The 13,641-nt window shown below is 39.7% G+C and overlaps 1 protein-coding gene across 8 annotated transcripts in view; it reads right to left on the bottom strand.

Annotated features, from left to right (window-relative positions):
- Positions 1-13,641, bottom strand: part of Ralgapa1 (Ral GTPase activating protein catalytic subunit alpha 1) — a 245,380-nt gene that overhangs the window by 95,735 nt on the left and 136,004 nt on the right. For all 8 annotated transcript variants that reach the window (XM_060387516.1, XM_060387510.1, XM_060387514.1 and 5 more), the window contains one exon: positions 3,909-3,977. In XM_060387516.1, the coding sequence (XP_060243499.1) occupies positions 3,909-3,977 (69 nt within the window). The remainder of the gene's footprint in view (positions 1-3,908; positions 3,978-13,641) is intronic.

A 13,641-nucleotide genomic window follows, 5' to 3' on the forward strand; every position in this document is an offset into this window, starting at 1 on the left:
GGACAGTTCATTAGTTAGTTAAAACTACTGGGTACTATATCTTTTGTGTAAAAGAAAAAAAAAAACAGGTTTGCCCTGCTCACAGGCTTTACATCAGTTGCCAATGTCTTATAATAATAGTTAAATAAAAAATATATATAAAGTTTATATAGGGTCTGAGGATCTAGGTTATAAAAATCTAAAAAATGTTGGTCTACATACTGATCAAAGTGTCAATTTAATAGACGTCAGGTTAACACTTAAGTAAAAAAAAAAAAAAGTACAAACAGTTTCTCACGCAGGCAATTTTACTTAGCCAAAATATAAGAGGGCTTACTCAAGGTTGCACAGAGCCTGCTATATGGTTACTATGGTTGCACGGAGTTTCTCAGGGTCAGAGCAGTCCGCTGTAAGACCACCAAGGTCAGTCTGTGAGAGACTGGACTTTGGAAAATAGCCAAGAGGCTGAGTTCTGCTGCTCAGATGCCTTTAACTCCGAAAAGTCTGCCACATGGACACACTTAAGTTGTTTATAAAAGATATAAAACAAACAGCTGACTGGTACCAATTCTGTTGGATATAGTTTTACCTGTTACTCTCAAAATGTTGTTGTATTAGATTTGCTGATATGTTACTTTTCTGAGTTTTTTAATATATATATATATTTTTTCTTTTGTGTACCAAAAATTCATATGAGTTTATAAAAATCAAAAGGTCATGAGACCTAGATCTGGCATAGCTCAAATGGATCCCAGAAGAGTTTTTCCCTGCTTTTGGGATTCCTCACTTTTTCCATTTAACAGACAAATCTTAACTTCTGTCTCTAGTCTGAATTTGTCTCAGCAGATTTTCACCTGGTTGACTCTGGGCTGCAAACTAAAATCTGGACTTGTTGGAAGCTGACATGACTGCTCCCTGTCTCTTCAATTGGATCAACTAACCAGAGACTGTTAAGGACTGCCTCATTGACCAGCCTTTGACTGGCTCCTAGTAATCTTTACCCATGTACTCTCCCCAACTTTTGACCAGCATTTCAGCCTCTTTCAAACTGAGATATCAACGATCCAATCATCAGCATGAAGAAATTCCAGAAGACGGATCATTGGCCCATTGTCCCATTCTACAGGCTGAAATGTTGAGTCAAAAAAAATTTTTTTTTCTTAAGATAAAATTCTCACTCTGCAGCTGCTTCATGATTGAAGCAGTTACAAGGAGAAGGAAGAAATGAAAGGGTTAGACTAACTTTGTAACCTATATGTCTTCTAAAGCCTATAGTTTTGAGTTTTAGGTCCAGGTTAAGCTAAAGCCTCTTAGTACCTTTCCAGAGAGTGAAGGAATGTGACTCTATCTGTGAGGACAGATATAAAAAAAGGGCAAGCAAGCAATGACCTTCACTCAGCAAAAGAACGACCAGACCCTTGTCCTTGAGATAGCGTTTCTTAGCAACGAACCTAGACTTCTTCTGAGTAGCTTTTGACCTCCAGCCAAAAGTCTGTAGCCCCTAATCTTCAAGGATGAGCTAACCACCCCCACCTTCAATTGCAGCTGCATCCACACTTGGCAGGACTGGCCAAGCTTGAGCACCTAAGACTAACCAATTATCTTACTTTATAACTTTCTCATCCAATCCTAAATTGCCAAAACTGCAACTTCAAATTCCCCACAAATTTTCTTTTAAAAACCTAAAGGCCTTTGTCTCCCGGTGCCACTCTTTGCTGACCGGCAGGGGTGACCCCGTTGTACAATGGTTAATAAACCTCTTGCTTTTTCAACGAGTCTTGGTCTGGGAGAGTTTCTGGGAAGGGCACGATTGAACTCCTGAGCTGTGAGACCCCAGGCCTGGCTTTTTAAGTGGTGCTGGTAATCTGAATTGGCGTCTTCATGCTTGCATGTCAAGCACTTTATGATCTGAGCCACCTCCTCAACTCCCTCTATTTTCCTTTCTTAATTTGTAACACCTCATTGAGTATCCTGCCAGGAAGCATTTACTCATTAAATAAAATCTTTCAGTAACTTTAAAAATAATAGATACCATAAACATAGTACTTTTACTCTAAAATAGAATTATCTTACATAATAGATTTAAAAATCGTAATTGATGCTAGGTAATAATTAGTGCTAAGAAAATAGCAATCAGACATCAATGACGATATTTTCATCTTTAAAGATAAACTCTCCAAGTCAGGGTTTACTACTATACCAACCAATGAACCCTCACAAAACCAAAACCTTCTGTATAAGATAGAAAATATCTATGGTGGTTTGAATGAGAATGGCCCCCAAAGGCTTATATGGATACCTTGTACCCAAATGGTGGAACTGTTGAGAAATCTTAAGGGTACAGCCTTGTTGGAGGAGCTATGTCACCATACCGCAGATCGGAGACAATAACTGTTTTAGTAAACCAACAATTGCAGAAAAACCAGTCCATAAAAAAGTTTAAACCATAACAGTATATTTACAAACAGGATACAACGTATGAGTCTTTCTTTTTTTATATAGGACATTGCTGAGCTAGCTAGTGAAATCTAGTTAAGATTTATAGGTTACATTACAATTAACAAACCAATGTTACCACCTAAATGTTGATAGCTATACTACAGCTATCAAGAAGAACTGCTTGATTGTAGGAAGAACATAATGAAGTTTTATGCATACAGTGTAGTATGTAGTTTGTATATGTGACAGTGCAGAGAAATAAAGCAAGAATAGACTAAAGGGAGAAATAAATTGAGTTATTTAATGAAGAGCTCTCCTACTGGTCTTGAACATCCCTATAACCTGAAATTATGGCCCCTAGGAGCTTGCTTACCAATACAGCAGGCTCTGAGTTCCACCCTCAGCATCACAATAAACAAACCCAAATAACCCCCTAAAATTAACATTCCAACTTAGAACAGAAATCAAAGTTCTGAACAAAGAGTAAAGGTTTTGGGATCTATCTGCTAAGGCCAGGTTCCTTCCTTTCTTCAGTTTCATACGTAGTCACAACTATATGAATGTGTGCCATTTAACTTAAATCATGTTTCTGACAACTGGTGATAAAAGTTTTCATTTACTTTTGTTTTTTTTTTTTATGTTGTAATAATTCCTATGAAGTGCGTAGTGGCAGAGGATTTTTTATTTTTAAATCACCACACAAATGATCTTTCCTTTTTTTTTTTTTGTTTGTTTTTCTGGCAGTGCTGAGGATCAAACACAGGATTTCATGCATACTGTGCAAGTGCTATATAAGTTAGCTATATCTCCAGCTCCTTTTCATCTCAATGCAAATCTTTAAAATTACATTGTAATATGTACCAATAACAGTAAATTCTTTCAGAAATCTAGAATTCTTTGCTTATAGAGTTTACTTATATTTTTGCAAGCCTGTGGCTAAGGATCTCACTCTAAAGTGATCTGGCTGTCATCCATGAGAAATGCCACTCTGTACTATGCATTGCTTAACAGTATTAATGGTTTCTAGATAAAATAATGAGATAATTCAGTAAGGGCTTGTCTAAGTGTAATATAAGTTTCAAAGAAAATTTTGACGGAAGAAAATGAAAGATATAAGAATGCAAAACAGTAGAGAAAAATCTGTGAATCTGGGTAATACTCTCATGTTAACTCTACAGAGAGGCAAACCAGACAATCTCAAGATACTAGAATAACAACAACAGGCATTTGAAAACTACAAAGAAATCTGCTGCTGGCTCAAGAAAGATGGAGTAAATCATGCTGAATGATAAGTGAATCCAGGTCATAGGGTAACTTGGATAAACTACCCATATAAGGAACATTTTTATTCCTAAGTATTGAGAAGTTATAGTTCACTATACTTTATTTTGAATATAGATGATTACCATATAACTATTTGTTCTTTTAAAAATCTTAAATTTTAAATATTCTAGACAAATACGTATTAAATGTCAAAAGTTTAAAATTACCCTCTTGTCCATTTCATATGATGAAGCTTCTGTACTTGGCAAAAGGTGAGTGATAGTAGCTATTAGAATCTGTAGGCAAGAGATGAAAGAACAAGTAAATGAGTTTAAAATACATTAAATTTATTATATTCCCTAAATTTTTAATTACACGCTTAAGTGATATAAAAATTTACTACTGAAAATTTAACATCAATAAAACATCTAAACACAGCATCTAACCTATACACTGTTATTTTAATTTGTACCATGAAGGCTTTTTAAGTATATTTACCTATTAATCATTTATAATCCTCATGTAGAGAACCAAAATTACATAATTTGTTGTCATTAATAAATCATTTTATACTATTTCAATTCATAAAGGTCAACCAACATGTATAAACACAATATTTATGTCCAGAGGTAAAGGATTTAAATAATTATTATAATCCCACTACCTCAAGAGCCTTTCCAGATCTCCCTCTCTATGCTGACTGAGCAACCTGTATCTGAAAAGGTTCAAAATCCAAAAATTTGACGGTGCACTCCAAAAGTCAGTGTGGTTGCAGATATCACTCAGATGGTAGAGTGCTGCCTGGGACGGAGGGATCCCTGAGCCACATCCATGGAGTTAGGTAACCATGAGCTGCCGGGGCCAGTAATATCCCCCATCCACACACACACACACACACACACACACACACACACACACACACACTGGGGTTGGAGAAAGAGGACGACCGGCAGTGTAGGGTCATCCTCAGCTACAAAGTAAGTATGAGTCCAGCCTAAGCTATAGAGACTCTGTCTTTAAACTTAAAAAGTTTGGGGTTTAGAGAATTTCAAATTTTTGGGTTAGGGATGCTTATTTTCAAGACAGGGAAAAAAACTGAAATTTAAAAATCTTTCTGGTAAACAAAGCATTTCACGTAAGGAGTACTCAAGATATGTATGTATACATAACATATTTAAATATACTATTTGAGTGCTTTAAATTAACACATACACAAAGTACCAAAAGTTACATAAACTCATATTAAATAAAGAGTATGACAAAAATTATATATAATAATTTCATTTATCTGGAAAATGCTTTTTTGTTTTGTTTTCTTTGAGATGCAGTGTTGCTACACTACCCTTAAACTCCTGGGCTCAGTTGGCTTGCCCATGTGGGCCTCCTGCGTAGATAGTATTACAAGCATGGCAGCATTCACAGTCTTTGGAAAGGAATACTTATTTCATTTACTGAAGTATTTTGCCTGCATGACTGTATGTGCGCTATATTCATTCCTAGTAGCCCAGGAAGTCAGAAAGTGCTGGGTACCCTGGAACTCAGGAACTGGAGCTACAGATTATAGTGAGAATCAAACTTGGGTCTTCTGGAAGAGCAACGAACATTTTTAGCCATTGAGGCATCTCTCTATCCCACCCCTTAAAAGTATGTGTGTGTGTATATATTTTATTTATATGTTTATGTGTATATCTGTAGGTTTGTGTGCTGTCTGTGTGTATGGGTGCCCAAGGAAGCCAGATAATGGTACTAATTTCATAGAGCTGGAGCTACAAAAGTTTGGAGCCATCTGATAGGAGTGCCGGTATTGAGCTCAGGTTCTCCAGAATGGCCAGTGCTTGTAACTGCTAAGCCACCTCACCAGCCCCATTTCTCAGTCTTTTTTTAAATTTATGTGCATAAATGTATGTCTATGTGCACGTGAGTGCAGGCTGCCTGGAGTTTGGATCCATTGGATCCTCCTTTAGCCTGAGGTTTAGGCAGCTGTTAGCTACTTGATGTGGGTGCTTGGGATCTGACTCTGGTCCTATATAAGAGCAGTATGTGCTCCTAACTGTTGAGGCAGATCTTCAGCCCCTATTCTTAGCTTTCATTCAACACTTCTTTTGTTATAATAGGACTGAACCCAAGCCCTTGCATATGCTAAGCAAGTACTCTACCGCCATGCTACCTCCTCAGCTCTTTAAAAACCACGATTTGAAACAGGGTCTCACTAAGTAGTCCAGAGTGTCTTAGAATATGTAATTCTCCTCCTCAACACCTTGAGATGGTATTACTGAGTCGATCATCATCACAGCCCAGCCTTTTTAATTTGTGTTCATGGTGTAAATGTAATAAAGGTCCGGGCATTACATATGTGTGTACCTGTGGGGGTGCATGTGCATGTGTCTGGAGGCCAAAGGTCAAAGTTGGGTTGTCTTCTTCAATCACCTTCTAACCTGACTTTGATTTGGCACGACTGGCTGGCCACGGAAGCCCAGGAATCCTCCTGCCTCTCCTTTCCCAGCTGTGGGATCACAGGTGTGGTCCTGAGAACCCAAATTCTATGTAGGTACTAAATGGAACTCCAGTCCTCAACTAAGTCCTTTACCCAGTAAGCTACTGCCTCAACCCGTGGAATTAATTTTTATTGCATTTTTACTGTACTGTTATTTTATTTTTTATCAACTGTTATTTCCATGCATTAAGTAGAAAACTTCTAAATATAACTCCTATGAAAATTTAAATAGCTCAATAGTAAGAGAAAATCAATAGGGAAAACATTTGAATAGACCATTCATCAAAAGAACAAAAGGCCAATTCGTATACAGAAACAAGCTAAACATCATGACTCAACAGACAAATGCCAATAAAAACAACAGGGAGATGTAAAGTAGAGCTCTTGAAAGAGAATGTACTTTTTAGATACTAGGTTCAATATCCAGTACCAAATAGTAGACGAAAACTCACCATGAAATAACACCTCACTTTAGTATAAAAAAGACAAAAGAAAAATGTTGGTGAGAAAGTTCTGTGTCATGTAAATTAGTACACCATTAAAAATTCCAGAGTTTTCTCAAAAAATTAAAAAAAAACAAACTACTGTATGATGCAACCATTTCCTTGTACAAATAGCCAATGAAATGAAATAAGGACCCACAGGTATCTCTTCTACTGCATCCAACCTCTCTATACAGCCAGATCTTCCACATCCCTCTCCAGAGTCTAGCCCAATATATCACAAAATACTAACAACAAAACGATCAATCCAGCATCTTCTCTCCAAAACCTCCCAGTTCAGTAGAAATGTTTGCCAATGAGAATTACCTAGATGAAACCCAACACAAGATTTAAAAGAACAATCACAAAGTTCATCAAAGAACTTAAGGAGTTTAAAGAAGACAGAAACAGCTCAATGAAATTAAAGAAAGAACATAAGGAGAATGATGTATCACCTGAGTGATGCATCAAAAGACACAAACATAAGGCCGATTAAAATGACAAACAACAGCATTAAGAAATTCAATAATAAGAAGAAACATTGAAAGATGAATGGGAAGAAATCAAGAAAGAAACAATTTCCTGGAACTAAATAAAAATGAAAACACAAACAGCACCTGGACATCACCCCTGCCTGGGCCACACCAGAGATGACCCCCAGGCTAGCGCCACTAAGATGAGCAAGTGAGTGGTGGAGAGATGGAAGAGAAAGCGAAGCAGAAGGATGTGTACACAATGAAGCGAGGTGGGACTGGAGACTCAAAAGTAGCGAGGAACAGCCTGGTGTGAGTAGCCGGTGGTGCCCCCTAAGGCCCTGGGTCATGCTGATGCTCAGGGCCATGTCTGGGCTCCTGGCCCTGAAGCAGTGGGCTAAGCGGGAGGGGTGGGAGATTAGGGGCATGAAGGCGTATGTAGAGTATTTGTTACCACCAACGGCCAGGCGAACACCCTGGCCTAAGTTGCCACAAGGGGCCATCTTGATGTCTGAGGGCTGTGCAGAGCTACCCCCACACCTCGCCTGGGCATCATGAGTTGGCCCTGCCACCCCTACCATTCCTCACTCCCTGAAGCAGGTAGGAGAGCTGGCCCTGGGTCATGACAGTGGGAGAGTTGGCCCAGTCCCTTGCTTGCTGCAGCACTCAGGAGAATGTGCCCTGCACCTCCCCTGGGCAGCACCACAGAGCTGGACCTGTTAGCATGGGTATAGATAAGACAGCTCCGAGAGCATGAGAGTTGAAGAGCTGGCTCTGCCCCTTGCTGGCTGTACCATTCGATGTGCTGGCTGAGGCAATGCTGGAGAGTAAGCCCTGGTGGTGTGCGTGCGGGAGAACTGCTGGGCTAACCAGCTCACCTACCACCCTGGCCCAGATCCAGGACTTTGAGTTGGCTCACTCCAACAACTATAAACTACTGGAGCACGTGAAGTGTCTGGTCCTACAGATCCAAAGTTCCAGGATCTCCATGACACATGGCAACAACAGGATATCGAAGAAGAGTCCTGATGAGGACCCAGTATTGATAATGTAGCAGAAGCCAGAGGCCTTGAACCAGACCAATAACTCACTGCAATGAACATTTGCAAATGAAGAAGCGTGGACAACAGGGTATACTGACATATTACAGATTCTACAACAAAATTTTTTCTTCTTTCGGGGAGGCTGCAAGGGTGGAGGGCAAGTACGAAGAAACAGGGAGATGAGTGGGACTGGGATGCATGATGTAAAATTCACAAAAAATCAACAAAAAGTTAAAAAAAAGATAATACAGCAAAATCTCTGAGACACATTGAATGTAGTCCTTCAAAAAAGAATTTATAGCTCTAAATGCCTACATTAAAAAAATTCAGAAAGAGAATTTTGCACAAAACTAAAATCCAAATGGAGCAAAGACTTCAACATAAAACTTGATACACTAAATCTGATAGAAGAGAATGTGGGGAATAGCTTTGAACCCACTGGTACAAGAGACAACTTCCTGAAAAGAACACTAACAGCAGAGGTACTAAGATAAACAATAAATAGGACCTTACGAAACTGAAAAGCTTCTGCGGGGCAAAGGACACTGTCAATAAAACAAATGGTAGTTTACAGACTGGGAAAAGACTTTCACCAACTCCACACCTGACAAGAGGGCTGACACCCAAAAAATATAAAGAACTCAATAAATTAAACACTAACAAACCAAATAGCCCAATCAAAAAAATGGGGTACAGATTCTTGACAGAGGAATTTCTAATGGCTGAGAAGCACTTAAAGAAATGTTCAACATCCTTAGTCATCAGGGAAATGCAAATATAGAAGCACTTAAAGAAATTATCAACAGCTGGGTAAGGTGGCAAACATCTGTAACCCCAGCACTTGGGGAGGCAGAGGTAGGTGGAGCTCTGTGAGTTTGAGGCCAGCCTGTTCTACAAAGGGGGTCCAGGACAGGCAAGGCTACACAGAGAAACCCTGTCTCAAAACAAACAAACAAAAAACAAAAGAGAAAAAATGTTCAACATCCTTAGTCAACAGGAAAATGCAAATCAAAATGAACATAAGATTCCATGTTACAACCCTTCAGGATGGCTATGATCAAAATCTCAAGGGATAGCACATGCTGGTGAGGTTGTGGAGAAAGGGGAACCCTCCTCCATTGCTGGTGAGAGTGCAAAGTTGTACAACCCCTCTGGAAATGAACTTGGTGGGTTCTCAGAAAACTGAGAGTAGTTCTTCCTCAATACCCAACTATACCACTCTTGACCATATACCCAAAAGATGCTCCAGCATACAGCAAGGACACCTGTTCAACTATATTCACAGCAGCTTTATTTGTAATAGCTAGAAGCTGTAAACAACCCAGAAGTCCCTCAACTGAAGAATAAACCATGGAATACTACTCAGCCATTAAAAACAATGCCATCATGAAATCTGAAGGTAAATGGATAGAACTAGAAAATATCCTGAGTTCATTATCCCAGACCCAGAAAGACATACATGGTATATACTCACTTGTAAGTGTATTATAGCCATAAAATACAGGATAACCATACTACAATCCACAGACCCAAAGAACCTAAGTAACCAGGAGGGCACAGGGAAGGATGCTTGAATCTCACTCAGAAGTAGAAATAGATTAGACAGACATCAGCATGTGGGTGGAAGGAAGAGGACTGAGTAGGGATGGAAAAAGAGGGATGAGGTGGTGGGAAGGCAGAGGGAGAAAGTACTCAGAAAGAGCACTGGACTAGGTGTGGGTGCAGAATTTCTGAGATAAGCTAGAAACTTAGAACAATGGCAAATCCCAGAAATCTATGAGGGTGATCCTAGCTAAACAGTGGGTGAGAAAAGCCTGAACTGACCATCTCCTTTAAGACTTTCAATGGAGTGGTTGAGACACTAACCAAGCAGAAAGCCTTAGACCCTTAATTTGTCCTGCCTACAAGATGTGTAGGGGAAAAGATGGAGCAGAATTTGAGGGAATGACCAACCCATGACTGGCGGAGCTTGAAACCCATGTCATGAGAGAGAGCCTAGCCCTGACACTATTCATGATACTCTGCTTTACCTGCAGAGAGGGACCTAGCATAAATGTTATCAAAGAGGCTTCACCAAGCAACTGATGAAAACTGATACAGAGACCCACAGTCATTCATTAAGTGGAGTTTAGAGAATTCTGTGAAACAGGTTGGGGGGGAAAGATTAAAAGAGTCAGAGGGGTCAAAGACACCACGAAAAAACCTACAGAATCAACTAACCCAGGCCCAAAGGGGCTCAAAGAAACTGAACTGCCAAAAGTGAGAATGAATGGGATGGACCTAGGCCCTCTGCACTTATGTAACATTGTGCAGCTGGGTTTTCATGTGGGACCATTAACAGCAGGACATGGGCTGTCTCTGACTCTGTTTCCTGCCTTTGGATCCCTTCCCCCAACTGGGATGCCTTGTCTAGCCTCAACACAAGATGCACTTAGTCTTACTGCAACTTGATATGCCAAAGGTTGGTTGGTATCCATGGGAGGCCTTCCCTTATTCTGAGGAGATGGTAGGGGATGCCAAGATGAGACAGAGGAACTGGGAGGAGAGGAGGGAGGGGAAGCTGCAATCAGGATGTAAAGTAAATAAAATAATCTATCAGAATAAAATTTAAAGCTTCAGAAACAGGGTCAGGTATGATGGTGTACACCTTTAATCTCAGCACTTGGGAGCAGAGCTGGGTTGGAGCTCTGTAACTCTGAGACCAGCCTGATCTACACTATTTGTAAAGATCTGGTCTCCTTATTGTGTACTTGAGCCTCTTTTGGGTATATGCCTAGGAGTGGTATAGCTGGATCTTGAGGAAGTGCCAAATTGATTACCAGAGCGGTTGTACCAGTTTACATTCCCACCAGCAGTGGAGAAGGGTTCCCCTTTCTCCACAACCTCTCCAGCATGTGTTGTCACCTTGAGTTTTTGATCATGGCCATTCTGATGAGTGTAAACTGAAATCTTAGGGTTGTTTTGATTTGCATTTCCCTGGACATTTGCTCAACCATGTTTGTGGCAGCTTTATTTGTAATAGCCAGAACCTATAAACAACCCAGATGCCCCTCAACTGAAGAATGGATATAGAAATTGTGGTACATCTACACAATGGAATATTACTCAGCAATAAAAAACAAAAACAAAAACAAAAAACAAGGAAATCATGAAATTTGCAGGTACATGGTAAAAACTGGAAAAGATCATCCTGAGTGAGCTATTCCAGAAGTGGAAAGACACACACGGTATATACTCACTCATATAGACATATAATATAGAACAAACCTACTAAAATCTGTACCTAAAAAAACCAATCAAGAGGGAGGATTCTTGCTAAAATGTTCAATCCCCATCCTGAAAGGCAAAGAGGATGGACGTCAGAAGAAGAAGAAAACAGGAAACAAGTTAGGAGCTTGCCACAGAGGGCCTCTGAAAGGCTCTGCCCTGCAGACTATCAAAGCAGATACTAAGACTTATGGCCAACTGCTGGGTAGGGTGCAGGGAATCTTATGTAAGAAGTGGGAAATAGTAAGATCTGGAGAAGACAGGAGCTCCACTAGGAGAGCAACAGAACCAAAAAATCTGAGCACAAGGGTCTTTCCTGAGACTCATACTCCAACCAAGTACCATGCATGGAGATAACCTAGAACCCCTGCACAGATATAGCCCATGGCAGTTCAGTGTCCAAGTGGGTTCCACAATAAGGGAAACAGAAACTGCCTGACATGAACTGATCGGCCTGCTCTTTGATCACCTCCCCCTGAGGGGGGAGCAGCCTTACAAGGCCACAGAGGAAGACAATGCAGCCACTCCTGATGAGACCTGATAGAGTAGGATCAGAAGGAAGGAGAGGAAGACCTCCCCTATCCGGGGACTTGGGGAGGGGCATGCATGGAGAAGGGGGAGGAAAGTTGGGATTGGGAGAGGAGGAGGGAGGGGATTATGGGGAGATACAAAGTGAATAAAGTGTAACTAATAAAAATTAAAATAAAAATATTTAAAAAAAAACCCTGTCTCAAAACAAAAATAAAAAACACAAATAAATGACTTAACAATGCAACTCAAAGAGGTGAAAAACAAGAACCAGATTCAAAGCAAATCAACAGAAAGAAATAATAAAAATCAGAGGAAAAAAAATAGAAATAAGTAAAAAGTATCAACAAATCTAAGGACTGGTTCTAGGACAGATAAACAAGATTGACAAGCCATTAGCCCAATTAACCAAAAGAAAGAAATTAGAATCCAAATTAACAAAATTAGAAATGAAAATGGGGTGGGAGAGGACAGAATGGGGACATCTCATTCAGTGTTGTGGGACTGCAAACTGGTACAGCCACTATGGAAATCAGTGTGGAGACTTCTCAAAATGCTAAAAATAAACCCACCACATGACCCAGATGTACCGCTCCTTGGCATGTGTCCAAATGACTTGACATCCTTTTCCACAGACACTTGTTCACCTATCTTCACTGCTGCTCTATTCACATGGTAAGGAAATGGAAACAATCCCAATGTCTTTCAGAAGAAATGGATAATGGAAATGTGGTACATACACACACTATGGAATTCCTATTCGGCTGTAAAAAAAAAAAAAAAAAAAAAAAACAAAAAAAACCCAAAAAACCGAAACCGTACACTTTGCAGAAAAATGGACAGATTTAGAAAAAAAAAAATCATATTGAGTAAAGTAAGCCAGACCAGGAAGACAAATGTTGTATGTTTTCAACAAGTGTAATCTTCATTCTTCAACAAGAAAAATCAGAAGTGACACCCTACAGTCTCACCAACATGACTACTTAACCTGAGCTGTTGTGGATATTTTGGTTTATGATATGTAAACATGTTTTTTGTTATAATCCCAAGTGGAGAATTTTAGTTTATCCACATCTGTTAATTGTCTCATGTGAAACATGATCTTTGCCAGCTGGAATTAGCTGAATTTAAGGGGTATAAATAGGATAGGCCAGAAGAAGGCACGGTGGCATAGAGGAGAGGGAGGAAGACTGCTTGCTGCATCTGCTGTTTGTTGAAGAGTAGAATGAAACTGTACAGAAATGAACTTTGAGAGATTTACAGTACAACAGCTGGAATTTATGATAAAAAGAAAGATGGATTCTGGATTTCCTGACAATGGATATCGATATTGCAAATGAATCCTACAGCCCTACCCAGCAGGAAGAAGAGGGCTAAGTACTCTTTCCCTTACAATCTTCTTTTTCCCCTACCTAGGGTTGGGTGGCATTCAGGAACCCCCAAATAACCTGGCATTTGAAAAATTCGCACCTACCCTGAGCCAAGAATAACAATAAACACACCAAAATGGACCAGGGAGAGACCATGAGAACTCTACCCTATACAAAGTACTACCAGCTACTAAGGAATGCTGAGGGTGGAAAAAAAGTCTTCCTTAGAGAAGAACATATTAATTATTCAATACCAAATGGTCACCCCTAAAAACAAACATTAAAAATTAACATTATGGATAC

Source organism: Meriones unguiculatus, chromosome 7 (genome assembly GCF_030254825.1).
Source record: "Meriones unguiculatus strain TT.TT164.6M chromosome 7, Bangor_MerUng_6.1, whole genome shotgun sequence".
In the NCBI taxonomy this organism is placed as follows: Eukaryota; Metazoa; Chordata; class Mammalia; order Rodentia; family Muridae; genus Meriones; species Meriones unguiculatus.